The sequence below is a fragment of the Tamandua tetradactyla genome, chromosome 12 (genome assembly GCF_023851605.1).
Source record: "Tamandua tetradactyla isolate mTamTet1 chromosome 12, mTamTet1.pri, whole genome shotgun sequence".
Lineage (NCBI taxonomy): Eukaryota > Metazoa > Chordata > Mammalia > Pilosa > Myrmecophagidae > Tamandua > Tamandua tetradactyla.
In genome coordinates this window covers 85,170,211-85,193,830 of record NC_135338.1, presented here as the reverse complement: position 1 = coordinate 85,193,830, position 23,620 = coordinate 85,170,211, and the positions used below count along the sequence as shown (strand labels likewise).

At 35.3% G+C, this 23,620-nt stretch overlaps 1 protein-coding gene across 11 annotated transcripts in view; it reads left to right on the top strand.

The window, feature by feature from the left end:
- LRRC28 (leucine rich repeat containing 28) overlaps nucleotides 1–23,620 on the top strand; it is a 159,984-nt gene that overhangs the window by 82,350 nt on the left and 54,014 nt on the right. For all 11 annotated transcript variants that reach the window (XM_077124063.1, XM_077124066.1, XM_077124069.1 and 8 more), the window contains one exon: nucleotides 21,079–21,181. In XM_077124063.1, the coding sequence (XP_076980178.1) occupies nucleotides 21,079–21,181 (103 nt within the window). The remainder of the gene's footprint in view (nucleotides 1–21,078; nucleotides 21,182–23,620) is intronic.

The window sequence follows — 23,620 nt, the reverse complement described above, 5'->3', positions numbered from 1 at the left end:
TAAACCTGCTTAAACCATTGAGACTCTGAGTATGTTCTTTTTAAGATGAAATGATGAATCAAGAAAGATGCTCTTACTATAACCAAACAATGGCAACTGAGTGAGATGAGTCTATAGACAGGAACTCTGTTCACGGTGGTGAATACGCAAACATACACACACACACACACACGTATGTATATATGTTTTCATTGAGAAGGAAGGGAAATTCCTTGAGTCTACTGCTTTGAAATTTAACAGAGGCCTTGTTGATTCAGTATAGCTCTGTTGATTAAATGGCTCATCTCTTTGCTTCTGAAGGTGAAGGAAAATGCAAAATTCCTCTAAAGCATTTTGCCTTGTGCTTCTGGTTTCCCTTCCATAATTAATAAACCCAATTGTTCAATAATGTTTACAACTTATTTAATGTCAAATAATAGGTATAAAGATTGTAAGGTTGCCCATGTACAGATTGGCGATGGAAGGGCATTCTTTAGTTAGCCCTAAGGAAGTGCTGTGCCAGCTAAAATCAGTATCAATAATTTCTGTATTTTGAGAAAACAAAAGTCAACCTCTGGTAGTAGGTATAATTTTTGTTGAGTGAAAATAGAAAACAATGAATGAATTCCAAACCAAGAACATTTGGCAAATGACCCTGAGATTTACAGAATAGCCTGATGTGTAAACTACCATGCAGTGAACTTTAAAGTTAGTTGAAAATACCTCCCTACTAATAGGAAATTTTGTGGGTTTCTAAACCAGTCCCAGAGGAGCCCTTGGAGATTCTAGTAGTGAAGTGTTCATTTTTCTCAGAAGAGTTTTTCCCTGTCAAGGACTTATGATACAAGTGAAATGATAGTTCCTTTATTGCTAAAGAGCATACACCATGACTTTGATAAGGGTATAAAACTGGCATGCCTATCACATAACAGATAACTCCAATTTTTTGTAATTAGTAGTTTTCATTTATTATAATTGCTGTTTTTCCATTGTAGGAACTGGATACCTTGTGTAGAAAAATACTTTATGCCAAGCATTGGTACAGTTTTGGAAATTAGATCCCAGACATTTTTGAAGTCCGTGCTGAAATCCCTTGCCTTCCTGCATATGGCATATATAAGGCCTGAATCTGTTAACTGCACTTGTTCTTTCTATTGCTTCTCATTTCTACTTTCTCTAAATCAGTCTAGAAATTCAGGGAAAGAATTACTGTATAATATTAAAAAAAATTTAAGTCTGCACTGTAAAACTATCAAACTTCAAACTAGTATTGAAACCAGAAGGAAACCAATTAATAATTTCTTAATCTCAGATCTATAGATCATGTATACACTGCTTTGGTGAACTGCAAATGTTTTTGATATGTGGTTTGAAGAACTGCTCTTGAGGTCACTGCTTAATGGCACTAATTTGCAACGTTTGTAGCCTTATATCGGTTTCAGTACTAAAACATTTATTGGAGTACATCAATCTCAGAGCTTGGAGTTAGTCCTGTGTTTTTAGTAGAAAGTCTGATGGCTATTTTCCAAAGAGAGACCTAAGCATATGATAGAATTATGTTCCGGAATAATTATTGGGCAGGTTTCTAAATACAGGTATAGCAAAAAGGAAAAAAGAAGAGCGTGAAAATAAAAACTGGTTGTGAGAAGAGATAGGAGAAAATTAATCTGTTTTAATTTATACAGATCTCGTTTCAAGAGTAACATTACAACTCTTATTTCTTACAATGCTTATTTCTTCAAGACAATGGATGTTTCAGTTCTTCCTTTTTGAGTTTTATCTTTTTGAAAATATTTATATAACAAAGACTGTTTTTTTTTTTATCCTTTGTCTGCTTACTTGTAAATCTGAGTCTTTTCTACTGTCTTGATAACTTCTTCATTTTTCTTTCATCACATGGGTCTTCTGCTTTCACCTTACTTTTGTCTCAGGGAGTTGACAGGATTATTTAACATGGCTTCTGCAGCATGGACCAGATGTTGGCATTCTATGCTAACATGTGAAAAGGAAAGCGTAACTAGAGAAAAGTGTATATTTTTCTCTACACTTTGGGATAGGATTTGGAGGTGGGGAATCGTTAATAGGAAGAAAGTGAGCCCTATTCTCTCAAATACCAATTAAAGAAAAAACCCTGCTCTTCAGTCTTTAAAAGGTATAGAATTGAAGTTTAGAAAAATAACTAGCATGAGGGCCAGAACCATGAGCAGAATGCTTACCAGTGGTGTTTTTTTTTTATTTGGTTCTGGAACTTACAGCTTTTTAGATAATGACAAAAATGTGCAGTACTATCTAAGTCTAGAAGATGCTGCCTGTTTGACCTTAAAACAAGAATCCAGAATTTTCATCAATTATGGTTTTCAGAAATGAGCTTCTTAATTTTTTTAAAAACAAAACAACAAGCACACAGTTTAGGTAAGCAAAAGCACAAGGTGAGATACAGAGTGAAGACATTCTTCTCTCCACACTGGTAGCCGTGGCACTGGAGGTTACGCTGTTGGGATTCCAGAATCTATGCTGGACCTTTAGCTTCAAGTCTCCTCGCCTAGGATCTTTTCTGAAGGAATTCTTGGTGTTTCTGCCCTAAATCTATAAGTCAGAACCAGCCTGCCACTTACCTGATCTTTTAAAGGACAAGTTATGCTTTGTTTATTACTCATCTCTTTGGTATCCTTTCCAAAATGTAACTTTGCCACCGTACTTGGGACGCCCTGGGCTCAGTGCCAGTCCTCTTACACCCAGAGCACCTGTACGTCAACTGTGGGTATCACTTCCTGCATTACATGGGAGTCACCTGCTTCTATGAAAATAGTCTTTTGGAGGAAGCTTTCTAATATGTGGTTAAGCAGATAGACCATGGAGTCAGACATGCCTTTAAATCCCAGCTCTATCATTTAATAACTGTGTGATCTTGGACCTAGAAAGGTTATTTAATTTGTCTAAGTCTTGGTAACAGGATAATATTAATACCTACTTAGTGTTACTATTGTGGAATTAAATAAGGTCCATTTAAGATACTATATCACTCATAAATATTACATAGCACCAAATAAATATGAATCACTTTATTTCTCTAGACTGTAAGAAACAGTAGGGACGCTATGTGTGTTTTCATTTTGTACCCCAAGCATCTAGTACAGCGCCTTTCCCACTGTTTGTAATCATTTCTTTGTTACCTGAAACATGCAACAGAAGTAGAGATGCTGAAGCATGAATGTGTAAACCAATAGCAAAGGAAGCCCTGTAGTCATTCAGATTCATTAAGATAAATTTATTTTAATTCAGCGGTTGTTAATGATTTACTGTGTGTAAAGCATCTTATTAAATTATAACTCACTGTGAAATAATATATTATAAAAACTTAATAGATCAGAAATAATATGACTATGTGAAAGATTTAATGGACTCTATGTTCATGCTCATGTATACATTTAAAGAAGCTAGCGCTTTTGAAAGAATCATGTTTCTGAAAAAGTATTGAAGTGTTCTCTTTGTAAAAGACATGTAATTTAAATTAGTTTTGAAGATTATTTTGGAATTCATACTAAATTACCCTGAATTCATTATAAAGAAACTCAAATTTTATAGTAATTAAGAAATGCTGTCATTATGACTAATTATATCTCTGATTTTTTAACTACATTGATAGGTATAACATTGATAGTGCATTTCAAATCCAGTCTAGTTTTTCGCCTTGATGTTGTAGTATATGGTGTTGTGCCATCATTTTGTTGAAGAGAATACATCATTTATCTTTTGGTGAAATAAATGCATTTCAGACTGATGGGTGTGCAGTCAACAAAAGTCCTGTTCTGTCCTGGCCCATGCCGTTGCTCTGTGCTTGCTTTCCCAAGATATTAAAAGAGCAATAGCCTAGACACATAGGAGCTTTTTGTTCCTCTTCCACCATGTGTACTACATATGCCAGAGCAGCCTCAAGGTTTAAAAAGAAAAAAAAAAGAATTGGAGTTTGTGCAGGTCTCCTAGCTTTTGCTAATTTCTCAGCAAAAATCCTTTGATCTGTTGAGCCTGGGTGGAAAAAAGGGAAGCATTGTAGACACAGTACCCCACTTTAAAAAGCCACATGAAAAAGTTCTTTGTTGCTCTAGCCTCTATGCAATGGATAACTTCCTTGCTTTATTAAGTTCACCAGCTGAGTATTTTTTTTATTTGCATGAGAACATTAAACAGTTTTATTGCCTGGTATATGTAAGGTATTACTACATCAAAATTAATAGAAGAAAGAAAACAAACCATCTCATTCAATAGTAGATATATGGTCTTTTCTAAAGTTAATTATTGCTTCAAAGTTTTCTTTTTTTTTTAAGAATATAAGAAATCTATTTCAAAGCTTTTTCATGCAGAAAATGCTCACTTTTCAGCCTCATTATGATTAAAATGCCATTCCATTGTGCCTGGGGTTTTTGCCAGCCGGCTGCTCTCTGGCTGTGAGCAGGCTGTCATGAATGTGTCACAGCATGGCCTCTACAGCCTGTGCCTTGCCCAGCACATGGGTGTCTCAGCCTCTCCAGCAGGCTGTGTTGTATCAACAAAGCAACAGAGTTGCCTGATTCTCTCTTTATAGTCCTGTATTCTGTTCTGTGATGTTCCCTTTATATTCACAAGAGGGAGGTAAAAGATTAAGATGTATTGAACTCCACTTATTATGCCAGGAACTAAGCTTGACATTTTAGTGCTTTGTTTAGCCTTCATAACATATCTATGAGTAGGCATTATTACCCCCTTTTATAAAGGAGGAAGCAGGCGCAGAGGGGTTAATTTGCCCTTGGATCATGAAACAGGAGGTGGTAGAGCCAGGATACAGACTCAGTTTTGTTTGACTCCATAGCTCACTACACCATGTAATTTCAACACTAATTTTCCCCACTCTATATCAGATTTGTTATTTGGAAAGGTTAAGTATCTATATTAAATACTCATATCCATGAGGCATTGTACTGGCTAATGTATAATAGATTTGAACACAGGTGGTCCATGATTTCTTTTAGCTTTATTATAAAATAGTTCATACCATTATGGGCATATATGGAAATTTAAATTCCCAAAGTGTTGAGTAAGTGCAAACAGAATCGTCTGAAATATTGACAACTTAAGATCGAAACCAAATAACATTTTTATATCATTGACCCTTCATTATTTTCTATAAAACCATAGCAAAGAAGATTAAACTAGATCAGAAATTGCCAGTGCCAACTTTGTATTATGATCTTTGCATGTAACCTCATTTCATTTGCGCGATGCGTTTTGTGAATATTAGAGAAAAGAAGTGCTTCTTTCCTGTCTCTCTTACGTCCTTGGCTTGCAGAGTGAATCATTGTCTTTAGAGGCTTTTGTCTCCAACTCTTTGCACAGTTAATGTATAGGCTCAGTTCCGTTTGCTGCATGGTAAAGAAAATATCTCTGAACTGGCCTTCGACTGTAGTCCGCGCTTACAAATAGATCTCTTACTAATAATGAGAAGGGTGACAACTGCCATATGTTGGAGAAGGCTATATGCCAAGAATGCCAAGAATTCTGCCTGAGAACTTATAAACTGTATTGGCAATTCTCACCAACCCTAAGGACAGTCTAATTCCCCCCATTTTACAGATTTGGAAACTGAGATCATACAACCAGTAAGTGGCAGAACCAGAATTCAAACCCTAGTTGTCTGACTCCCTGACTCTGTTCTTACTCCCTTAATTAGTGTCCTACACACTTTATCCCTGCAGAAACTCAAATAAAGAATCTTATCTTAGCTTTCTCTATGCCCCCTAGAAACTCTGAAAGGCTAATCAGACACCAGAGCTCATTTGTATGTAGTTTCATTAAAAAAAAATTCAAAACTTCCTATATGTCTTTAAAGCCTGCATATTTCTTTTGTTTTTTCCTCTTTAAACTTTTTGTTTTGAAATAATTTTATGCTTACAGGATAGTAACAAAAATAATACAAAACCCATATAGAGAACTCCAACATATTGTACCCCTATACCCAGATCCACCAAATTAACTGCAAATTTATTTTTTTCAAATAAAAGATTTGATTGCTCTTTTAGTTGTTAATGCTGCCAGAAATACAATATACTAGGAATGGGTTGGCTTTTATAAAGGGAATTTATTAAGTTTCAGGTTTACCATTCTAAGGCCATAAAAATGTCCAAACTCACTGCAATCACTGAAAAGGGAAATAGACACATCTACCATAATAGTTGGAGACTTCAATTCGCCACTATCATCAATGGACAGAACATCTAGACAGAGGATCAATAAAGAAACAGAGAATTTGAATAAATGAGCTAGACTTAACAGACATTTATAGGACATTACACCGCACAACAGCAGGATACACCTTTTTCTCAAGTGCTCATGGATCATTCTCAAAGATAGACCATATGCTGGGTCACAAAGCAAGTCTCAACAAATTTAAAAAGATTGAAATCATACACAACACTTTCTCGGATCATAAAGGAATGAAGTTGGAAATTAATAATAGGCAGAGTGCCAGAAAATTCACAAATACGTAGAGGCTCAACAACACACTCTTAAACAACCAGTGGGTCAAGGAAGAAATTACAAGAGAAATTAGTAAATATCTTGAGGCGAATGAAAATGAAAACACAACATATCAAAACCTATGGGATGCAGCAAAGGCAGTGCTAAGAGGGAAATTTATTGCCCTAAATGCCTATATCAGAAAAGAAGAAAAGGCAAAAATGCAGGAATTAACTGTCCACTTGGAAGAACTGGAGAAAGAACAGCAAACTAACCCCAAAGCAAGCAAAGGGAAAGAAATAACAAAGATTAGAGCAGAAATAAATGAAATTGAAAACATGAAAACAATAGAGAAAATCAATAAGACCAGAAGTTGGTTCTATGAGAAAATCAATAAGATTGATGGGCCCTTAGCAAGATTGACAAAAAGAAGAAGAGAGAGGATGCAAATAAATAAGATCAGAAATGGAAGAGGAGACATAACCACTGACCTCACAGAAATAAAGGAGGTAATAACAGGATACTATGAACAACTTTACGCTAATAAATACAACAATGTAGATGAAATGGACAAGTTCCTAGAAAGGCATGAACAACCAACTTTGACTCAAGAAGAAATAGATGACCTCAACAAACCAATCACAAGTAAAGAAATTGAATCAGTCATTCAGAAGCTTCCCAAAAAGAAAAGTCCAGGACCAGATGGCTTCACATATGAATTCTACCAAATATTCCAGAAAGAATTAGTACCAACTCTGCTCAAACTCTTCAAAAAAATCAAAGTGGAGGGAAAGCTACCTAATTCATTCTATGAAGCCAACATCACCCTCATACCAAAACCAGGCAAAGATATTACAAAAAAAGAAAACTACAGACTATTCTCTCTAATGAATATAGATGCAAAAATCCTCAACAAAATTCTAGCAAATCGAATCCAGCAACACATTAAAAGAATTATACATCATGACCAAGTAGGATTCATCCCAGGTATGCAAGGATGGTTCAACATAAGAAAATTAATTAATGTAATACACCATATCAACAAATCAAAGCAGAAAAATCACATGATCATCTCAATTGATGCAGAGAAGGCATTTGACAAGATTCAACATCCTTTCCTGTTGAAAACACTTCAAAAGATAGGAATACAAGGGAACTTCCTTAAAATGATAGAGGGAATATATGAAAAACCCACAGCTAATATCATCCTCAATGGGGAAAAATTGAAAACTTTCCCCCTAAGATCAGGAACAAGACAAGGATGTCCACTATCACCACTATTATTCAACATTGTGTTGGAGGTACTAGCCAGAGCAATTAGACAAGAAAAAGAAATACAAGGCATCAAAATTTGAAAGGAAGAAGTAAAACTATCACCGTTTGCAGACGATATGATACTATACGTCAAAAACCCGGAAAAATCCACAACAAAACTACTAGAGCTAATAAATGAGTACAGCAAAGTAGCAGGTTACAAGATCAAAATTCAAAAATCTGTAGTGTTTCTATACACTAACAATGAACAAGCTGAGGGGGAAATCAAGAAACGAATTCCATTTATAATTGCAACTAAAAAAATAAAATACTTAGGAATAAATTTAACTAAAGAGACAAAAGACCTATACAAAGAAAACTACAAAAAACTGTTAAAAGAAATCACAGAAGACCTAAATAGATGGAAGGGCATACCGTGTTCATGGATTGGAAGACTAAATATAGTTAAGATGTCAATCCTACCTAAATTGATTTACAGATTCAATGCAATACCAATCAAAATCCCAACAACTTATTTTTCGGAAATAGAAAAACCAACAAGCAAATTTATCTGGAAGAGCAGGGTGTCCCGAATTGCTAAAAGTATCTTGAGGAAAGAAAACGAAGCTGGAGGTCTCACGCTGCCGGGCTTTAAGGCATATTATGAAGCCACAGTGGTCAAAACAGCATGGTATTGGCATAAAGATAGATATATCGACCAATGGAATCGAATAGAGTGCTCAGATATAGACCCTCTCATCTATGGACATTTGATCTTTGATAAGGCAGTCAAGCCAATTCACCTGGGACAGAACAGTCTCTTCAATAAATGGTGCCTATAGAACTGGATATCCATATGCAAAAGAATGAAAGAAGACCCGTATCTCACACCTTATACAAAAGTTAACTCAAAATGGATCAAAGATCTAAACATTAGGTCTAAGACCATAAAACAGTTAGAGGGAAATGTAGGGAGATATCTTATGAAGCTTACAATTGGAGGCGGTTGTATGGACCTTAAACCTAAAGCAAGAGCACTGAAGAAAGAAAGAAAGAAATGGGAGCTCCTCAAAATTAAACACTTTTGTGCATCAAAGAACTTCATCAAGAAAGTAGAAAGACAGCCTACACAATGGGAGACAATATTTGGAAACGACATATCAGATAAAAGTCTAGTATCCAGAATTTATAAAGAGATTGTTCAACTCAACAACAAAAAGACAGCCAACCCAATTACAAAATGGGAAAAAGACTTGAACAGACACCTACCAGAAGAGGAAATATGGATGGCCAAGAGGCACATGAAGAGATGCTCAATGTCCCTGGCCATTAGAGAAATGCAAATCAAAACCACAATGAGGTATCATCTCACACCCACCAGAATGGCCATTATCAACAAAACAGAAAATGACAAGGGCTGGAGAGGATGCAGAGAAAGAGGCACACTTATCCACTGTTGGTGGGAATGTCAAATGGTGTAACCACTGTGGAAGGCAGTTTGGCGGTTCCTCAAAAAACTGAATATAGAATTGCCATATGACCCAGCAATACCATTGCTAGGTATCTACTCAGAGGATTTAAGGGCAAAGACACAAACGGACATTTGCACACCAATGTTTATAGCAGCATTATTTACAATTGCAAAGAGATGGAAACAGCCAAAATGTCCATCAACAGACGAGCAGCTAAACAAACTGTGGTATATACATACGATGGAATATTATGCAGCTTTAAGACAGAATAAACTTATGAAGCATGTAATAACATGGATGGACCTAGAGAACATTATGCTGAGTGAGTCTAGCCAAAAACTAAAGGACAAATACTGTATGGTCCCACTGATGTGAACCGACATTAGAGAATAAACTTGGAATATGTCATTGGTAACAGAGACCATCAGGAGTTAGAAATACGGTAAGATAATGGGTAATTGGAGCTGAAGGGATACAGACTGTGCAACAGGACTAGATACAAAAACTCAAAAATGGACAGCACAATACTACCTAATTGCAATGTAATTATGTTAAAACACTGAATGAAGCTGCATCTGAGCTATAGTTTTTTTCTTTGTTTGTTTGTTTTTTTATATGTATTTTTTTATTTTTTATTTTTATTTTTTTCTCTATATTATCATTTTATTTCTTTTTCTGTTGTCTTGCTATTTCTTTTTCTAAATCGTTGCAAATGTACTAAGAAATGATGATCATACATCTATGTGATGATATTAAGAATTACTGATTGCATATGTAGAATGGAATGATTTCTAAATGTTGTGTTAGTTAATTTTTTTTTAATTAATAAAAAAAAAAATGTCCAAACTAAGGCATCCAGATAAAGAGACCTTGGTTCTGAAAAAAAAGGCCAAAGGTGTCTGGGATTTCTGTGGCACATGGAAAGGCACATGGCGATGTCTGCTGACTTTCTCTCCCACCTTCTAGTTTCAAACAGCTTCCCCAGGGGCATTTTTCTGTCTCTCCAAATGTCTGTCTTTGTTGGCTCTGAAGCTTTTTCCAAAATGGTTCCCTCTTAAAGAACTCCAGTAAGCAGATGAAGTCCCACCTTGAATGGGCAGAGACACATCTCCATGGAAAGGTCCCACCCACAATTGGCTGGGTCACATCTCCATGGAAACAATTTAATAAAAGAGATCCCACCAGCAATATTGAATCAGGATTAAGGAACATGGCTTTTCTGTGGCATGAAAGTTTCAACCCAGCATATATGCATATAGAGAACTTAAGAGAAGTGGTTAAAAAATTTAAATAGTAATTCTTACTGTAATTTTGAGGGCTTTTCCATCACATATGGATTCTGATATTTTCATGTATTTTTTCCATCTATGTTTTTAAAACTTATAGCCTTTTACACTAGTAAATATATCTGTACATGTTTACTAAAGTAACATTATACAATGTTTGGTAATTACATATTCTGGTACATTAAAAAAACCTACTGTATAGTGATTTAAATTTCGCAGATAACTTTCACATTCAGTTATAACCTGGTAGATTAGAGGGATCAGTTACTATTATACCATTTAACATGTATTCAAACTTAGGTTTTGTTCATGTGGCTAGAAAGTGAAAGAACTGACATATATGTCCTCTGACCTCTTACATTTTGCTAATTTTCCAGTGGATTAGTGCCTGTGCTGGTTTGAATCTGTTTTATACCCCAGAAAAGCCATGTCCTTTAATCCTCATCCAAAATTGCTGGGCGGAATATTTTTTATTGTTTCCTTGGAGATGTGATCAACCCAGTTGTGAGTGGTAATTTTTGATTAGATGGTTTCCACGGAGATGTGTCTCTATCCATTCAAGGTGGGGTTGTTCACTGGAGCCCTTTAAGAGGGAAAGATGAGAGCCAGCAGAACCAGCAGAGCTGACAGAACAGACACAGTCCTGGGGAAGCCATTGAAGAGAAAGCTAACGATATCGCCATGTGCCTTTCCAGCTGAGAGAGAAACCCTGAATGTCATCGGCTTTCTTGAATCAAGGTATCTTTCGCTGGATCCCTTAGATTGGACATTTTTATAGCTTTGCTTTAATTTAGACATTTTCATGTCCTTAGACTGTAAGCTTGCAACTTAATAAATTCCCCTTTTTAAAAGCCGTTCCAAATTTGGTATATCGCATTCTGGCAGCTTTCAACTAGAACAGTGCCTTTCTCCTATTTCGTATGTCTGCAGCTTGATTTAACATTGTTATTCTCTTCTAGAATCTGAGTACTTTATGATTTCTTTTCTTTTGCGTGCTTTTTATATGGAAATAGAGCAGTTCAGTAGGGATTTTGGTTGAGGTTGGTTTTCCATTTTCATTAATTCTCTTCTAGAGAATAAGCAAAAGATTACAATTATATTTCTGATATAATAATTTCAAGGTGTTAAGAAAAATTGTAAAGACTTTAAAAGATTTTTGAGCTTGTAGCAACTAAATATTAGGTGATGGTGGTGACCAAATAAAGAGACTTTGAGATGATAGAAAGAAAAGTGATCGTTATAAATATTTTGGTTGGATATTCTGTGAATTATACAAATATTTCTCAAAAGGTAAATTTTTGTTCTATTTGCTATCTTAGTGATCACTAATGCCAACAGTTTAGGGTATTTTTTTCAGCATTTTTTATCTTTGTGACTTGTGGTTTGTTCATAAGCTCTCTGATCAGCATGGTGCTATAGGGTAGCAAGGCAATAGACTTCAAATAATTACTGAATTTTAAAGTTTGTTCAGTTCTCTAATGTTGGTTTTATGAATAACCTCTAGCATTCTCTGTTAGCTTAGTGTTTAAAGAAAAGAAAAAGTATCAGTATTAGTATGTAAATTCTATACTTGCCTTGTCTGCTTTTTCCTGTTTTGGCAACTCTTTTATTTGTTTATATTTTTTACAGTTTAGTAGTGATTTCGATGATTAATTGTGGGAGGATAATATTAGTTCCTTTGCAACTAAAGTAAAATGGTCTTGAGCAGCATAAGCAGCATAAACATTTTAATAATTCTTTTGAATAATGAGTTGAACATGAACACTTTTAAGTTTTTTGCTTTAAAACAACCCTCTCATTTCTACACTATACAAACATATCAGCTTGATGTTTATAGCAAAGTACTAGGGCTAGCTAGATGAGTTTCTATGGTAAAACTATACCTTGGAGACAGTGTAGAAGTCCATTCTGAGACAAAAATACCAGTGAATGATTTAATTTGAAGCGGTCAACTACAAAAAGTTTCAAAACTGATATTTCCCATCAAAGTCATGATTACCTTCAAGACAAGTCTTCCCATTTTCCCAAGTGATAAATATATGTTTCTTTACTGGCTAAGATTCATTAGGGCATTATGTGGTTTTTTGGTAAGAGTGTGAGACTTCTTTTAATATGCATTATTTTCCAAGGGTAACTTCTCCCTTCTCTTTTCTTTTGAGTATAGGTATGGCTATGATAGACTTCTGTAAGGCTTTCTTTTGTGATTAAAGACAGTCCTAAAGATCCACTTATGGTATTGAGTGTTCTGCTTTTAGGGATGGGTTTATATGAGTCATTCAGAATCGTATGATCAATGGTATAAATTTGTGAGCTGATTGGATAGGTTAGGGACACAGTCTTTGTTTTTAAGCTGTCCTCCTTATAGATTAAAAAAATAAATAAAACCTCTTGGCTACATTAGCAAATGTATTAGGTTTCTATGGCTACATAACAAATCACCACAAACATAGTAGCTTAGAACAACCTGCATTCCTTCTCTCAGTTTCTATGGGTCAGGACTCATAGCTAGCTCCTCTGCTTAGGGTTTCGCAAGGCTGCCATCAATATGTCAGCTGGGGCCAGGTTCTCATCAGAGGCTTGAGTGAGTAGGATCCTCTTCCAGGTTCTTTCAGGCTGTTGGCACAGTTCGTTTTCCTGGCGCTATAGGACTTAAAATAGCTTGCTTCCGCTAAGTTAGCAATGGAGGTGGAGAGGATGAGGGAAGAAAGAGAGAGACAGAGATAGAAGCATATAGTAATGTATCATATATGAATGTAATCATAGGGGTCATAATAGTAATATAATTTTTGCTACTTTAAACAGAGGAGTTAGGGAAAGTTTCTTTAGGAGGTGACATTTGAAGAACAACATGAATGAAGTGAGGGTGCACACCATGGAAATTCCTCCAGGAATAAAGAAAAGTTTTGGTAATTGATGATGATGATGATGATTGCACCACATTGTGAACTCAACAACACTGAATTGTATATTTGAATGTGGTTAAAAGGGGAAATTTTAAGTTGTATATATATTATTAGAATTAAAATTTAAAAAACCCATAAGACTGTATAACACAAACAGTGAGCCTAAATTAAACTATAGTTAATAGTACAATTATAATATTCTTTCATCATTTGTAGCAAAGATACCACACTAATGCAAGATATTAATAATGTGGATGAGGATTATATATGAACTCAGTATTTTCTGTATGATTTTTCTGTAAACCTACAACTTCTCTAATAAAAAATAAATTGATTTAAAAAGGGATCAAGATGATAAAAAAAGGAACCAAACGGAAATTCTGGATTTGAAAAGTACAGTAACAAATAAAAATCTCAATAGAGGGGTTCAACAGTAGATTTGAACTGGAAGAAGAAAGAAAAAAGTGAATTTGAAGATGGATTAACAAAGATTACACAAGCCAAAACAGAGAGAGAGAGAAAAAAAGAATCCTGAAAAAATGAAGAAAGCCTAAGGAAAATGTGGGACACCATTAAGCATACCAACATGCATTTAATGGGGGTGCCAGAAGGAGAGGAGACAGAAACAGGAATGGAAAAAATATTTGAAGAAATAATAGCTGAAAACTTCTTGTATTTTTTTTAAATACGATAACCTGCACATTCAAGAAGTGCAATTAGCTCAAATAGGATAAATGCACAGAGATCCACAGACATATTATGGTTAAGATGCTGAAAGTTAGAGGCAAGGAGAAAATCGTGAAAGCAGCAAGAGAAAACAACTCATTACTTACAAGGGAACCCCAATAAGATTAACAGCTGATTTCTCAGCACCCACAATGGAGACCAGAGGGCACTGGGAAAGCATTCAAACTGCTCAAAGAAAAATACTTCTCAACCAGAATCCTATATCCAGCAAAGTTATTTTTCAAAAATGAAATGAAGACTTTCACAGATAGACAAAAACAGAGAATGTGTGGCTATCAGTCCGTCTTACAAGAATTACTAATGGAAGTTTCTTAGGCTGAAAGCAAGTAAATGTAGATTCATGTAAATTGAACACACATGAAGAAACAAGGAGTGCCAGTAAAAGTAATCTTGTAATTATGAAGGGTAGTATCAATGCACATTTTTTCTTCTTTTAACTTATTTAAAAAGCAAATATAAAATAATATGAATATAAAGTATTGTCGAACTGGTAAGTATAGAAATATATGTCAATTATATTTAATAGTAACAGCACAAAGGAGGTATGTGGGAGCAAAGCTGTTTTGGGCTAACAAAATGTCCATAGATGGTATAGTAATAATTGTAACAGTGTATTATGAGATTTTTCACATTAAGAGACATGATAGATATAACAATAATAGCATAAGAAGGGGGGTGGGATAAGGCAATAGAGTTCCATGTGAGTAACATCACTGGACTTAAGCCAGCATAAATGGTAGACTAATTTTAAAAGTTAAGATGAATATAGTAAACTCTAGAACAACCACTAGAAAACAATAACCTTTTAAAATGCATTGAAAAAGTTATTTAATAAATTAAAATGTTGCATTAGAAAATATTCATATAATGTAAAAGAGAACAAGAGAGGAAAAATAGAAAAAAAAATACCTGACCCCTACAGAAAAAAATGTGAAACCACAGACATAAATCCAAGTATATCAATAATAACATTAAAATGTGAATGTTCGAAACAATCCAATGAAGAGGATATCAAACTGGATAATAAAAACATGATATATTGTCTAGAGGTGGTGTACTTTAGATTCAGTAAGCAAATTGACTTAGCTTGTCCATTTCGTCTATGTTATCTAATTTGTTGAGACGTAGTTGTTCATAATATCCTCTTATAATCCATTTTATTTGTGGGGTCAGTGGTAATAGCCCTGCTTTCATTTCTGGTTTTTGTTATTTTTTTTAGTCTGGCTAATGGTTTGTCAATTTTATTGATCTTTTCAAAGAACAAATTTTTAACTTCATTGATTCTCTCTATTATTTTCAATTCTCTATGTCATGATTTCTGCTCTAATCTTTTTTTTATTTTCTGCTACTCACTTTGGGTTTAGTTTGCTCTTCTTTTTCTAGATTCTTCAGTTGTCTGGTTCACTCTTTGACTTGAGATCTTTCTTCTTTTTTAATGTGAGCATTTACAGCTATAAATTGCCCTCTCGTCACTCTCTATGTTGTATCCCATAAGTTTTGGTATGTTTTTGTGTACCTCAAAATATTTCCTAATTTTCCTTGTAATTTCTTCTTTGACCCATTGGTTCTTAAAGAGTGCATTGTTTAATTTCCACCTATTTCTGAATTTTCCATTTATCCCTCTGTTATTGATTTCTAGCTTGTTTCCATCATGGCTAGAGAAGATATATTACATGATCTCAATATTTTTGTTATTTATTGAGACTTGTTTTTTTTACCTAACGTATTGTATCTTGGAGAATGATTCATGTGCACCAGAGAAGAATGTGTATTCTGTTGCTCTTGGTTGAAGCAACAGCAACAGATGTCTGCTAGGTCTAGTTGTTTTACAGTATCATTCAAGTCTTCTGTGTCCTTATTGATCTTCTATCTGGGTGTTACGTCTGTTACTGAATGTGACGTATTGAAGTCTCCTACTGTTAAAATCTCCTACTATTAATGTAGAACGTTTTCCCCTTCATCTCTGTCAATATTTGCTTCATATTTTGGGAAACTCTGACATTAGGTGCATATATGTTAATAATAATCATGTCTTCTTGTTTAATTGTTCCCTTCATCATTGTGTAATGACATTCTTTGTCCCTAGTAGAAGTATTTTACTTAAAGCCTATGTTATCTGATATTAGGATAGCTCTGCTAGCTGTCTTTTGGTTACTATTTGTATGGTATATATTTTTTCCATCCTTTCATGTCAAACTACTTGCATGCTTGAATTTAAGAGGTGTCTCTTATTAATAGTGTATAGTTAGGTCATGCTTTTTAATCCATTTTGTTAATATCTGCCTTTAGACTGGAAGGTTTAATCCATTTATATCGAAAGTAACTAATAAATGCAGCACTTTCTTCTGCTACTTTCCCATTTTGTCTTTGTAAGTCTTATACTGTTTCTTAACTCATCCATTAATGCTTACTTTCATACATATTTGATTTTGTGTAATATACCATTTTGAGTCCCTTTTCATTTCCTTCTTTATATATTTTTCATGTATTTTCTTTGTATTTACCATGGGACTTCAGTTTAATATCCTAAATCTATAACAATCATAGTTGATTTGCTACCAGTTTAACTTCAGTAGCATACAAACCCTTCCATCCCCCACTGGTTTTTTGGTACCTTTTACAAATTATATCTTTATATAGTATATGTCCAGAACCATAGATTTATCATTACTTTTTATGCATTTTGCATGTTACCTCCTATATAGGAAGTAAAAAGTGGGATTCCTACCAAAAAAATGCAATGTAATAGTACAGGCATTTATGATTACCCATATGGTTACTTTTATCAGAGGTCTTTTTTTCTTAGCACTGTTTCTATCCACTGTCTTTTGTCCTTTTCTTTCAGTCTGAAAAACTTCTTCTAGCATTGTTTGTAAGGAAGGTCTACTAGTGTAGGGCAGGTCTACTAGTGAAGAACTTACTTGGTTTTTTCCAGTTATGCCTCAATATCACCCTCATTTTTGAAATGCAGTTTCATCATATATATAAAATTTTGGTTAGCAAATTTTTTCCTGAACTTGAAATATTTTGTTCCTACCTTGATACCTAGTGAGAAATCGGAACTTAGGCTTATTAGGACTCCCTTGTACATAATACATTGTTTTTTTTCGTGCAGCTTTTAGAACTTTCTCTTTGTCCCTGGCAATCAACAGTTTGACTATTTTGTGTCTGGGTGTGGTTCTTTTTGAGTTTATCCTGTTTGGAGTTGGTTTGGCTTATTGAATGTGCATATCCATTGTCTTTCATTGAATTTTGGCAGTTTTCTGCCATTATTTCTTTGAATATTTCTTCTACCCCTTTCTCTCTTTCTTCTCCTTCTGGTACTTCCATACTGTGTATATTGGCTTGCTTGATGGTATCCTACAGTGTCTTAGGCTCTCTTTACTTTTTTCATTCTTTTATCTTCCTGTCTTCAACCTAAATCATTTTGGTTGTCTTCTCTTTGAGATCGCTGATTCTTTTTTCTGCCAACTTCCTTGGGCTATTGAAACTCTCTAGGGAATTTTTCATTTCAGTTATTGTGCCTGCAACTCCCACACATCTGTGTTTTAGTTTCCTAGGTTGCGTAAAGCTAATATCATGAAATGGTTTGACTTGAGCAATGGGAATGTATTAGTTTACAGTTTTGAGGCCAAGAAAATGTTCAAACAAGGCAATGCCTTCTTCCTGAAGACTGATTACTGTTGATCCTTGTTTCCTCTGCCGTGGTACCATAGTAAGGCACATAGAGGCATCTGCTGATTTCTTCCTTCTCTTCCAAGTTTCATTGATTTCAGCTTCTTGCTTCCAGGATTCACTCACACTTACCCCCTGCCCCCCCCCACCCCGTATTCATGCTGTTTATAATGAACTCCAGTAATAGGATTAAGACCCATCCTGAATGGACCTCCTGTCTTGGCATGAAAAGATATCTTTGGTTCAGACTCAGCTTCCATGCATCTGCCCTTGAAATGATTTTTCCTTCAGTCTGTCCCTTTTCTGTCCCTTTCAGTCCAGGCTAATAGTGGTTCCATTCATACAGATCTTGCAAAAAAACTTGTTGGTTTTCCATGTAGTGTATAGGCGTCCAGACCATCAGACAGTGGGGCTTTCCACAGATCCTTCCTGGACAATGCATTTCCACTCCTGACTTTTATGGAAATAGCTGACTGAATTCATGTTCAGTTAAACCCTCACATGGAGCAGTATTCTCTGGGGACTCACTTTCTGAAATCTCTGACTTCCAAACCATCAGTGTCTGGTTTCTTTGTGTTCAGGAGTTCAGTTCTCAGCTTATCCCTTTCTTCTCACATTTTACTCTTCGCTGCAAGGAGAAACCAGGCTGTACTTTCCACACTTAACTTGGAAATTTCCTCAGCTAATTATCCAAGTTCATCACTTTAAAATTCTCTCTTCCATCTGACATCTGAACTCAATTTTGCCACAATTCTCTGCTACTTTAAAACAAGGATTATCTTTCTCAGTTTCTAATAAACACGTTCATCATTTCTGTGTAAGACTTCACTGGAAGTAACTTTAGCATCCATATTTCTATCAACAGTCTTTTCAAGGCAATTTAAGCCTTTTCTGTCAACCTCACAGTTCTTCCAGCTTCTACTTGTTACCCAATTCCAAAGCCATTTACACATTTTGATATTTTTAGTAGCACCCCATTCTCATGGTACCAAAATTTATTTTAGTTTCCTAGGCTGTATAAAGCAGATACCATGAAATGATGGGAATTTATTAGCTTCCAGTTTGAGGTAAAAAAAATCTACAAATCAAGACACCATCAAGGTGGTACTTTCTTCCCAATGATTAGCTGCTGACAATCCATTGTTCCTTTACCAAATGACAATGCAAATGGAGGTGTCTCCTGGTCTCTCCCTTCTCTTCCAGGTTTCATCAATTTCAACTTCTTGCTTCCAAGGTGTTTCTCTCTTTATTTTACTTCCATTTATAAAGCATTCCAGTAATAGGATTAAGACCTCGTGACTGAAGTGGGCCACTCATACCTTAAGTGAAGTAGCCTCATCAAAAGGTCCTACTTACAGTGGGTCCACATCCACAGGAATGAGTTAATTTTAGGAACATGTATTTCTGGTGTACATACAGCTCCAATCCACCATTGTCTGTTTGGCTCCTTTTTAAAATTTCTATCTCTTTATTGAGATTCTCACATGGTTTATTCATTGTTTTATTCTTTAGTTCTTTCTCTCTTCCTTTATCTCCTTGAGCCTATTAGTTATCGTGTTTTTAAAATCTTTGTCCAGTATGTCTAAAGTCTGTTCTTTTTCATTTATGGTTTCTAGATTTTCTTCTTGGTTCTTTGGATGGGTCATTATTTCTTGTTTCTTTATCTTGTAATTTTTAATTTATGCTTTTTTTAATGCTTTTTTTTTTATTAGAGAAGTTGTAGGTTTATAGGACAATCGTGCGTAAAATACAGGATTCCCATATACCACCCCACCATCAATACCTTGCACTGGTGTGGAACATTTGTAACAATTAACAATAGCACATCACTGAAGTCCATGTTTTAACTTAGGGTTCTCTGTTTGTGTAATGTAGTTCCATGGATGTTTTTAAAAATTTATATTCTGTTACTATATATGCAATCTAACATTTCCACTTTTAATCATATTCAGACATAAATTTTAGTGCTATTAATTATGTTCACAATGTTATGCTTCCATCACCACCATCCATTACCAAAACATTTCCATTATTCCAAATAGGAACACTGTACCCTCATAGTATTAACTCTTGGATCTCATCCCTGAGCTGTCTGTTCCTTAAGTTCGTATATAGCTAGTGGTATGACAGACATTTACTTCAGTTCCAGAAGTTAACAAAAACATACAAACAAATGAAAGAAACACACCTTTCACACTCTTTGCAAGTTGGTTCTACTTTGGCTGCTGCTCTCCTTCAGAGTTGAGCCCACCTGTGAAAAGGATCATCAGCAGTGAATGTGATTTGCAGGATCCTTGGTGTGATCTGAGCCTGCATCTTGTCCTGGGCTTAAGTTTGTTTGTGGCCTTAGGAATTTCCCCAATTTACAGAAACTAAAATGCCCCCTATATTCTCTATGAGATAGATTCCCCCCCCCCCACCTCCTTCAGTGTTCTGTTTATGACTTAAAGCAGATAATCCTTTGTCCCCAGGCCACTTTGACTTAATTGTTTCTTAGACTGCTTTAGCTATCTTCAAGCTGCTTCTAACTGTTGGGCAAGTTCTAGGAGGGCAAGCCACAAAGGAGTTTCATGATGAAGTCTTTCATATGCCACCAATAGATTGGCCTTGGTGTATAGGCACCATAGTATGTGCACAGGAATTACTTTGCCTTCCCAGGAACAGGGCCAGTGAATCGCGATGAGAGCACCAATTGTCTCCACATTGCCCTGAGAGAAGTGGGGGTCCAACACCACCAAGAGCTTCTCCTATCATTTTTTAAATCTTTTTTTTTAGTGACTTGATACTTACCCAGTTATAGAAACTGTTTTGTGGGGTTGTGAGTAAGATGGCTCTGACACTTGTTTTTAGTTGTTCAGAGATTCTGTGGGAGATTCACACCCAGTGCCATTACAGTACTATGCTGGTTGACCAGAAACTCAAGACACAGTAACTCTTGATATAGCTGCAGATCTAGACTTGTTTAGGCTGACCTGGGAACGTAATCATTTTGTGTAGAATTGTTTTCTAAAATATAAAATCAAATAAGTGATCTAAAACAAACTTTATTCTTAAATTGAAATTGCCTATAAAAAAATCATAGAACTCTTACACAGGAAGGAAATTACTAATATTCTAATCCCAGTTATCTCATTTTTACAGTCATAGTTAAATATTCATTTTTCTTCTAGAGAGGAAATTTTGACTATTTCTAATATTGTTTCTGAAATTTTACATTTCAAATTATATTGGTGCTTATTTATAGGAATGACAGCACTTTTCTTTCTAACCCAGATTTAGGTCGATCCCGAGAACTTCAGTATGTGTATGTGGATAACAATGTTCACCTGAAAGGCTTGCCATCCTATCTATACAATAAAGTCATCGGGTGCAGTGGGTAAGGCCGATTTCATACTCTATACTGTAGCTCAACTCTTTTGCTGTTATGTTTCCATTTTATTTTTTGTTTCTGATACGACTCGGAAACTTATGATCTACTTTTGATAATTCTGTTCATTTTTTTCTTCAGCCTAAATATTCTAAACCAAATATTCTTCAGAACTAAGGATAGATGATGACATCATTGGGCAAGCAGTTTAGAATACTGCATTTTGGGTTCAATTAGTGAACCATGGGTTCAGTTAGTAAGTTGTTTATTATTTTCAGTCAAAAGAAAATGACTGTGTGTACCATTATAAACTCAGCGGCATCAGTCATAGAAATTGGAGGAGTAGGCATTAGTTTAGAAGCTGTTCTTCCTCTGCCTTCCACAAAAATGATAGTTTTACTACAGTAGCAGGCCTAGCATCTAAGACTTTACCAATTGGAAATATTTAGAAACCAAAAAAAGATAGTCCCTCTTATCAAATCATGATTCTAGAAATCAAAACAGGTACTTCAGTTAATGGGAAATGATATGTTTTAATTTTCAGAACAGTAATAATCTTTTCTTGTCATTCAGGTTTTTAGAAGATGGCTTCTCCTTCTACCACAGTGGAATAGAACCACTTAAAATTAGTTCCCATAGGGGTCTGGGATTAAGATAGAGCCACTCAACTACCAGGACCTGCTTTTGACTGGTCATACTTTCCCAACTTAAGTAGACCAGAGGTCCTTCAACTACTTTTAAGCTACTTAACCAGCACGCTTGACCTTCTTCTTCTAAGTCCCAACATCTAGCATAGACTGGCTCACATTATATGTAGTTCTGGCAAGAAAGGTAATGACGGTAGCTAATGTATACAGGAAGGCCAGTCCCCTGTTGACCTGACTCCAGGGGATGATCAGTGTGCAGTGATTGCTCCAGAGAGGGCAATCCTAGGAGCAGTGGCTTTCCCTCAGGAAAAATTATACAATTTTTTCTTAGAAGAGCTCTAGATGAGTTCAATGTCTGTGTTGGAAGTAGGCTGATGACATCCAAGTCCAGAGGAGTATTCTAAAACCTTCTTGTGAGCACAGAAATAATAGAATATGCGGTGGTGTTTATAGCTCAGTGATTTCTCTCCAGATGATTGTGTCACAGCTGTGATACTACACAGTAATTAGTCTCAAGAAGGGTCTAGAATCTAGCCACATTTTTCCAAGTGCTGAATAAAGGTGTCCTCGTCACCATGGTACACGGAATGATGTAAGCGTGCTCCAAAGTTGAAGGCAGTTTTTCCCATACCAAAATCTTCCAAGATGGCACTGAAATGTTATTTAATTCCCTACCACACAGAAGAAGTACATTTATTTAAAATAAAGAGCCTTCTGTTTTGATGTTGAATCATGTATGTTTTTTTTTTTTTTTTTTTTTTTTTTTTTTAAAGAGAGAGGGAGGAAGGGAAGGAAAGACAGAGAGAAGGAAGGAAGGATGGAAGGAAGGAAGAAAGGGAAACATCTTTAAACATTTTCTTGTTTTATTGTATTTTGTTTGTTTGCTTGTTTTTTACATGGGCTGGGGCCAGGAATCGAACCGAGGTCCTCCGGCATGGCAGGCAAGCACTTTGCCCGCTGAGCCACCGCGGCCCCCCCCATGTATGTTTTTGATTGCCAGAAAATACTTTTTGTATTGAATAGACTTTATGTCAGATAACAGTGGCAGTGAATTTTATGAGCACTCTAAATCTTTGAGAAAAAAAATATTGAAGAAAAATAATTACATAATAGTCTACATTTTTTATTATTGTTAAGGTCTTCTTTTGTTAGCAGTAATAAGATAAATAAAATTATTATTTAAAAATAAATAAAATTATTATTAAATTTTTATAACTAAATAAAATTATTGTTATTAAAAGGACAGTATCATCAAACAACCAGTTTTTATATTAGTAGTTCTTTGGGTATAGACTGTGATACAAAAGTTATTTTTAGTCTATTGGCTTAACTTATACCTCAGAATGCATTTCTGATAGAAATTTTGTTCTGGTGGTTATATTCCTAAGCTAGCTCATGAAAAGTCATTTAACCCATTTTGCACTAAAAAATTATACTTAGAATATTTCCGTGGCAAAATATACTCAGAATTCTAATGGATGGTGACTGCTAAAGTCTTGGCAATAGAAATAAGAGTCTCCTTCTATCCCTTTTACCCAATGAGTATGTGAAAGGGACTGTTCTGTTCCAAATCCTAGTGATGGTGCTACTGCCTCAGCCTAGGGAAAAAGAGAGATAAGGGACAGAACAAGGTTACAAAGTAAATCTAATGTCAAGGGCATAAGGGATTTGAGGCCTAGTAAAAGCATTTCTTATTCTGAGCAAGGATCTTGGTTCAGTTGTTCATTCGATATGTATATATTGAGTAACTGCTCTGTGTAGCATTATGCTGGACAATGCCCACACAGTGATGAACAAAGAA